We start from the raw sequence: 8622 nt of genomic DNA, 5'->3' as shown, positions 1-8622 counted from the left end.
AATATTTTCAATCTAAGTTCTAAAAATGTGTCCTATTTTTAATCCATACGAGCGTGCAAGCTTTGATCTCCTCAAAGATTTTCTCCCACTGCTTGTAATCATAGTTAAATATTCTATCGTTCCTTACCTTTCATATCGTCCATGTAGCCAAAATAAATGTTGTTATCTACCCTAGCAGTTCACTTCAAGCACACAAATAAACTTAAAGCTAATATCATATCCAGTCCTATACGCAAGTATCGGTTTCAAAAGTCTTGGTTATCAAGATTGCCTGTCGGATTCGAGTTTCTTCGACACACATTAATATAAGAAATTTAAGTATGGCTTTGGACGATTATTCTTGAATAAAATATTGTATTGGGATCTGAGATCTGGTGAGGTGGACTCACTGATTGGGCTATTGACTAATATTATAATCCGAATTGATTTAATTAAATGGAGTTTTGCCAACTTTTTTGGCCATGAATTAATCGGGTTTTAACATTGCTATGCAAAACTAACATGTTTAAATGAGCAAACTAATTAGTCATAGTTAGTCTAAACTTTATTAACTACAAAGTATTTCAAAAGTAAGAAGTCGTAAGAAGGGTATCAAACGAATTTCGATTGATCTCAATCAAGCGGTATTGAAATCGTCTTATTGAAATCTACGATGTAAGATTCTAGGTTTTTGTTTTTAGATGTTTAGCTTGTAGATTGTAGAATTTTTATTTACATATTGTGTATTTTTATTTATCTTTGTATTTTTTTTTTCTATATTTGCGTCATCGTGTCTTTTTGTGACTAATTGTGTCTTTTTTCTTCAACATTGTATTATATTTTGTGTTACGTTGTATATCAGCGTTTGTAGAATAACTTTACCCTAAACTTTATATCTTAAATAGCAAACCCAAGTCCGTATTATAAACGCTACAAAAACTGATAATGCCGGTCTAACTCACGCATCTATTGAACTTTGTAAGATAAAAGGTACGTTTGTTAATACCACACAAGTAAATTAATTGATATGCAAACTTTTTTTCACATATAACATGATTTTCAACCTTAATCAAATAAAATCTTATACGTGACCCATGATTTTAAATATATTATTTCTTTAACATAACTAGTTATAGCACCCCCGACTACTAATCTTCTCTTACACCACACACCCTTTTAGCATCAAATCCAAACAGTCCTTTTTAGTCATATGCTAAAAGTTGTCAAAAATAAAAATAAATGAGTATTCTTCTACTCTTTGTTGTATAAAATAATGTCCTTGATTGCGACCAAGAGACAAATTGACACGTGGAATACCGGCCCTTCGTGATCAATCAGGGAGCACTGGATCGGATCTTAAAATTATGCGTGACGCATATTTGAATGTTCATGTTCATATATATATATATATATTATATTATTCACTCACCCAGCCTACATAATTACAACTCAAAATACAACAATTTTCATTTTCTTGATACTTGTGTTTATATTTACATTACATTACATTTTGGAGTTTGTTAATTTGTTGTTATAAAAATTATGCAGAGCGTGAAAGCGGGAACACGGCCGCCGTGGGTGGGGTTTGCGGCGGCAGTGTGGGTTGGAATAGCGGCGGGAAACTCTTACTGTTTCCCGCTGTATTCACATGCTTTGAAATCAGTACTGGGGTTTACACAACAGCAGCTTACAGTGCTTGGTGTTGCTAATGATCTTGGAGAGAATACTGGGATTCTTCCGGGCATTGCTTGTAATTATTTTCCACCCTGGGTAGTGCTTCTTGTTGGTGTGTTCAGTTCTTTTTTTGGGTATGGTGTTATTTGGCTTGCTATTACTCAGACTGTTCAGAATTTGCCGTATTGGATTGTAAGTTGTGTTTTTTTTTTTTTTTTTTTTTTTTTTTTTTTTTTTTTTTTTAATGGGTATTGCAAGTTTTTGTTGATTTGTTTGGAAAGTTTGAATCTTGTTTATGGGTTGATTCAAGATTTGAGTTTCTTGAGAATATTAGTAAGAAGATCTTGGTTAGAGGTTATATATTGGATTTGATGCAATCAAATACATAAAGTAGTGATCTTGAATATAATTAGGCTCGACTCTATCGGAACACCACTGTCACACTATCCGGACACCGTTGACATGTCATACAAAGACACCACTGATATGTCATATGGGCCGTATGATCATATGGGTCGTCTGACAAGAGAAATATGGTTATATGGGTCATATGACACGCGAAATCTTATATATCGGATTTGATGCAATCAAATACATAAAGAAGTGATCTAGGATATAACCAGGCCGAATCTCTCGGGACATCACTGGTACACTATCTAGACACCACTGACGTGTCATATGGGTCGTATGAGGTGGTGATATCCAAATTATATGATCTGTATGATGTCTTTGACTGAGGACAAAAATGATTGACGTGACAGCTGACAGAGTCATATGGCTCATATGATCATTTTCACCCTATCATATGGCTCGTATGATGAGGTCACCTGGCGTCAGTATAGCATCACTGGTGTATCTATAGCAGCTCCCCTATAAGTAACTGATTCATATTCATAGGATTAAGTTAATCATGTTTGTTACATCTTGATTTGATCGGATTCTAATTACTTCATATTAATTATCACTGTCACAACTCAAAGCCAAACACTATGTTTGACTTTCTTGATTGGTGTTTGCAGTTATGGATCGCACTCGTTCTCGCAGCTAATAGTAGCGCGTGGCTGGGAACCGCGGTGATCGTTACTAACTTACGAAATTTCCCACTCAGTCGGGGCACGGTTGCCGGCCTTCTAAAAGGCTACATTGCCTTAAGTGCCGCGGTTTTCACAGAAATCTCCATCATGTTGTTTAACGGGTCGGCTTCAGCAGTCGTGCTCCTGTTCACACTCGGTATACCCGTTATATGTTTAGCACTAATGTACTACGTTCGCCCATGTACACCCGCTTTCGAGCCTGACCCGTCAGAAAACGGTCACTTTATGTTCACCCAAGGAACAAGTCTCTTACTCGCAATCTTCCTTTTAACAACCACGATACTAAAGAACACGTTAAATCTAAACAACACGACCTCCTACACCTTTATAGCGATCATGGTGGTTTTCTTACTATCACCACTTGCAGTCCCGATCAAAATGACCCTGTTTCCAGCCCGCAAGACGGGTATCCAGCCCGTTGAGTCTTCAGAAGGTTTGGATTCGAAAACCGCCCCGTTGTTAACACCATCGTCTTCAAACACGACTCTTGCGAGTTCTAACGAGGATGACGATGTATCTTATGTGAATATGCTTCTCGCGCTTGGAGAAGGTGCGATTAAAAGCAAGAAAAGAAGGCCTAGAAGAGGTGAAGATTTTAGTTTTCGCGAAGCGGTTGTGAAAGCCGATTTTTGGCTTCTATGGGCCACTTACTTTTTCGGCATCGGGTCGGGAGTCACGGTGTTGAACAATTTGGCCCAAATTGCAGCTTCGGTCGGGTTTGAAGATACGTCCACATTGATGAGTTTATTCAGTTTTTGCAATTTTCTTGGCCGGTTAGGTGGTGGTGCGGTTTCTGAATACTTTGTGAGGTAATCTTTGTTATTATCTTGGGCCCGAGAAGCCCGTTTCTTATGCCCGTTTCGTTAGTTCGTTAGACCCGGGCCTTCTAACGTTTTTATATATTTTTTGTTTTGTGCAGGTTAAATGCGACACCAAGAACATTTTGGACGATGGTAACGCAAGTTATCATGGTGTTAACATATCTTTTGTATGCGTCGTCTCTAGATGGAACGCTCTATGCCGCAACGGCATTACTTGGAACATGTTACGGTCTTCAAATCGCGATTATGATATCGACAACTTCCGAGCTTTTTGGATTGAAGAACTTTGGGATATTTTTTAATTTTATGCAGCTGGGAAATCCTCTTGGTGCGGTATTTCTTTCTGGTATGCTCGCGGGTTACATTTATGACACAGAAGCGGCTAAACAAGGTGGGACTACGTGCGTGGGTCCCGCTTGTTTTCGGCTCACCTTTCTTGTTCTTGCTTGTGTATGTGGTTTAGGGACCATTTTGAGCTTGATTTTGACCCTTAGAATTCGGCCCGTTTATCAAATGCTTTATGCTGGTGGTTCGTTTCGTTTGCCTCAAAGCTCGGTCCATTGATTTGATGATGATGACGATGAGTGAACAAACGGCTATACGAAGACGACGACGACGGGTGTATACGTTTGTTATACATGTGTATAATACATGTTCATTGTGAGATCTATGTGTTTTGAGAGCTTATGAACACTTGTTATGTAAAAATTGATCTTTTTGCCGTGATTCTTTGTATGAACACGTTTAATTATTAATCCATAATATATTAGTGGTGCTAAATGGATCGTTTTTGCGGGTTGGCGTATTCAACCGACCCAAACCCCAAAATTTTAGACAAAACCCGGACACGACCCGAACCCAAAAATCATGTCATACATATGAACCCGAACACGGCCCGAATATTCGCGGATTGACTCGAACACGGCCCATCAACCCAATTTTTTTTTAGTTTTTTAATATTTTTCCGCAAGTTATTATATTAAAACTAAAATTTAATTAAAAAACACAAATGTATATAATACAATTACATTTAAATTATAAAATCTTATGTCATTTTCTCTTTTTAAGTTATTATATATCACACTAAATACACACCCAGTTTAATTTATGTCATACAACATATTGTAAAAAAATATAATATAAACGGGTCAACCTGCCAACCCGGGTTGACCCAAACCCGACCCGTTTAGCTAAACGGGTTCGCTGGTTCAACTTGAAACTGACCCGAACCCATTTAGACTAAACCCAAAGCTGCTAATTTCGTGTTAGGTTTATGTCATGTCAGAAATTCACACCCTTATAATATATGTGCTCAAAACACGGTGGTGGTATTTGAAGCAGGACATTCCTTATAACCCACTACTTGACGGGAAGAATGTTGGTGACACCACAATACCAAATTTAAAACTCAATGAATCATGATGACAAATAGTACATGATTTGAAGGATTTGAAGTTTAAAGCAACTAATAATAATAATTGATAACAAGACATAATTATATTTATCTGAAAACGACTTGTATAGATACTAAAATAACTCAAATCGATCGATTTTGAAATATACGGATAGTAGTTGCCATAGAGCATATATACTTTGTTCTTTTTCATAACAAATATAATGTTGATTGGATTGAATAACATTATGAAACAAAACATCATAAATGGTAACACTTGTTGTTTGAAGGTTATTGAAAGTGTCAAATGCTCCATCAAAATCAATGGTTCTCATCCCAAGTGGTTGGTTATTTGGTAAGGAAGGTCCAGTGGGCCCCACCATCATCATCATCATCATCATAACGAATAGTCCAAACACATGGTTGGGTCAGACTCAAGTGCACCACCACATCTTGTGGCTAAGGTGGGCCTAAGCCTGTTGGATAATAAAACTTATTTATACCCCAACAATAACTTTCTTGAATCCAACTAGAAAATTGTTACAAATACAATCCATGATTGATAAGAGTTAAAATTGTAGTTTTCTTTATTGGTGATAATTGGGTGGGTTGAAAGGTTAACATAATGTTTGGTTTAAATTATATAACCTGAAAACGAACATATATTTATTTATGTTAAATACATCGACTTTGACTTGGACACATTCAATACAATGTAACCCGAACATGGCACGTTGACGTGTCTGTCTAAATGCATTTACGGGTTGTGAACGTACTAAAAGGTTGAAAACGGTATGTTCAACAAGTTAAATGGGTTACAGGTCGTAATAAAGTTGTAAACACCTTGGAGGGTCAACATGCTAAATCTTAGTACAACATAATTAATAATATGAATAAACAATTTGTAATTAATCATTCAAATCTGATAATTACACCCTCGATGATAACAACAATAACAATAGCAATAATAATAATCAAAATAAAGCTATCTTAATCTAAAGTTACACACACTCAAAAGTCCAAACTATATCATGTATCAAAAAAATATGATCATGTATTAAAAGTAGATAAAAAGTTTTACTATGTAATAATAATGCTTATGCCTAACAAGTAACACCTTTTAAGTGGGCTTTAAATTCTGGAACATGGCATCCCATTTGATCTCTTGATCAACACCACCACAACCAGCCCAATATTCATCACCACCATCACTGCCACCATAACCGCCGTAGACTTCATCATCACTATACACATTATCTCTATACTTGCCATCATCTTCCTTACTTTCATCAAGCCGGTGATCATAAACCAACGAACCCGAAAAGCTATTCACCTTAGCACTACCGGCTCTAACCACCGGCCGGTACCCGTTGCTGATCAAAAGAGTCCCAGACCCTTGTTTGCTCATCACCAACCTGTTAATAATGTAAATATTTACATAATATTAGTGAATAAATTAGATTGGATCATTCGGTGGCGGAACTAAGAGGGTACAAAAGGGTCCGCTCACTCTCTGAGCGCAATGATTTGTTTTGATTTTTTTTGTCTGGCATACCCAGGATTTATTTTCTAGGGGGGGATAGGGGCTTAACCGGACTTTCAAACCCTCTATTTAGTAAAAGTAGAGAGGTGGATTGACTGGTTTAGTAGAAGTAAATTCAATAAAAAGAATAGGGATGAAGGTACGTTTAGCACAACCATATATCATAAATATGTGTTTTTTAATTGATAGAGGAAGGAACCTTATGACGACCCCTGACTAAATGTTTTGGTTCTTATGTCACTAGTGTTAACTTTTAATTAAAAAATATTTTCCACAAAGGTGTACGAAAAGTTGTTGCTAAATGCTAATGGTTGTTCTCTACGCATTTCTGATGAATATTGTAGTCAGAAACGACCCATTTTTCTAGTAACGATCAATTTTTATATATAAATCTGTGTTTTGTTAAGTAAAAAAATTAATTGGACCCCTTGTTGTAATCGGCAGAGATAGTAACTTTATGATGACTCCCAACTAAAACGTTAAACATTGTTTCCTACGCATTTCTGACAAATATCGCCATAGAAACAACCCAGTTTTCTAGTAGCGACCGAACACCAAAAACTGTTGGTTTTTACCTGTTACTTCTCTTCACCAAGGCCCCTTTCCATCTAGAACTATAACTCCTTTTCTTGACCAAAACCAAGGCCGAATCATTCCGGTGCAGCCAAGTGTGAACATGTTGAGCCAATGCTCTCTTGGTTTTCTTGACGGTTGCGATTAACCGAGCCATCGGGTGCAAACCCGATGACTTTTTAGCGAGCTTGAGAATCTCTAGCCTGTGTTTAGCTATGGAGATGCCCATGCTTTGAAGGAACTCATGGTTGAAATACGAAATGTCGTCTTCTTCGAGTTGATTGTGGGAGAAAGCCACTGCATATTCATGGATGAATGGAGGGTCAAGGTGAGTTTTTGATAGCCATGAAAACCAGTCCATGGTTGTTTTGTGTTTATGTGTTGCTTTGTGTTGATGATAATGTATTTATATAAAGTATAAAGTGGTCAAAAATGGAAATATGCAAAAGAAAAGGTCAAAACACTGAAAAAGATGAAAAGATAAATATATTGATAACTTTTAGTTGAAAAATATATGATTTATGAAGAAAATAAATAGTAAGTTGACTTCATTTTCATATACAACTAGTAGAATTTCCCTGCACTTTGCGCGAGAATTCAGTTAGTATTGGTTCAGTTTATCATGGCATTGAAACGATATTAACATTTGGTATAGCAACTGAAAGATAAAACCCTTAAAAAATCATGATATGCCCAATTGGATATGGATACGTGTTTACATCTATGGAAAACCATAAAGTGAATATCTTGTTCAGTTTGAATCGACGTGGTACCGATACTGTTGAGGAGATATCAGTTGGGTTAATCACAATACCAGTATAGTACAGTACCGACACTCGCTATCGCTTACGATATAAAAAAGTACTCTGTATCGCTACGGAAATTGTTCGCACGGTGTTGATATGGTTCGTCACGATAAAAAAAAAGACTCCATTACATTTGACCCGTCAAATTTTGAATAAAATTTTTATCTGTACGTAAATAAAAATAATTGGTATAACTAAAATAGAAAATCATAAATCATAGTTTCAAAGGCATGTAACTAAATTAAATGTAAATGGAGAGTTTTAGTTTTAAAATATAATAAGAACATGCTTAGCAATCAAATGTATTTCATGTAAATCGTTATGTTGAATTAATGGGGTGATCCATTGACGTAGGTAAAGCTTGGGTAAGAGGCAAAGAACGTAGGGTATAATGGGTTTTACAAATAAAAGATTTTAACTGTAATTATTGAAGTTAAATGGTATTTATTGCAATTCGATATAAACATAAAGCGGAAAATTTTGTAATTTACCCTTTAATATAAAGTAGTGTTACTATTCATAAGAATGGTTTTTAATATATAGATAATGATGAATGATGAATGAATAATTTATTATTAAATTAAATATAATTAAAAAAGATACCAAAAAAGTTTTCAATCATAATTTATTACTATAAAAATAAAACAAATATCTAAAAAGTTATCACTATTTATGGTATCTTTGAAACTACATTCTAACTTTGAAACCATATGTAAAAACGATGAATAATTTACTGTTA

General features: G+C 35.7%; 2 protein-coding genes across 2 annotated transcripts; one reads left to right on the top strand and one right to left on the bottom strand.

Annotated features, from left to right (window-relative positions):
• Nucleotides 1-1373: 1373 nt before the first annotated feature.
• On the top strand, nt 1374-4348 carry LOC110941864 (protein NUCLEAR FUSION DEFECTIVE 4). The gene is made up of 3 exons (XM_022183546.2): nt 1374-1845; nt 2673-3556; nt 3667-4348. Exons 1-3 carry the CDS (start codon nt 1522-1524, stop codon nt 4130-4132), a joined length of 1674 nt encoding a protein of 557 aa, XP_022039238.1. The 5' UTR covers nt 1374-1521; the 3' UTR covers nt 4133-4348.
• Nucleotides 4349-5832: 1484 nt separating this feature from the next.
• Nucleotides 5833-7471, bottom strand: LOC110941863. The gene is made up of 2 exons (XM_022183545.2): nt 7080-7471; nt 5833-6376 (listed from the first exon to the last, which is right to left on the bottom strand). The coding sequence occupies exons 1-2, from the start codon at nt 7436-7438 to the stop codon at nt 6082-6084; spliced, it is 654 nt and encodes a 217-aa protein (XP_022039237.1). The 5' UTR covers nt 7439-7471; the 3' UTR covers nt 5833-6081.
• Between the last annotated feature and the right edge of the window lie 1151 nt (nt 7472-8622).

Source organism: Helianthus annuus, chromosome 5, assembly GCF_002127325.2.
Source record: "Helianthus annuus cultivar XRQ/B chromosome 5, HanXRQr2.0-SUNRISE, whole genome shotgun sequence".
NCBI classification, from domain to species: domain Eukaryota; kingdom Viridiplantae; phylum Streptophyta; class Magnoliopsida; order Asterales; family Asteraceae; genus Helianthus; species Helianthus annuus.
This window is presented reverse-complemented; position numbering and strand designations above follow the sequence as displayed.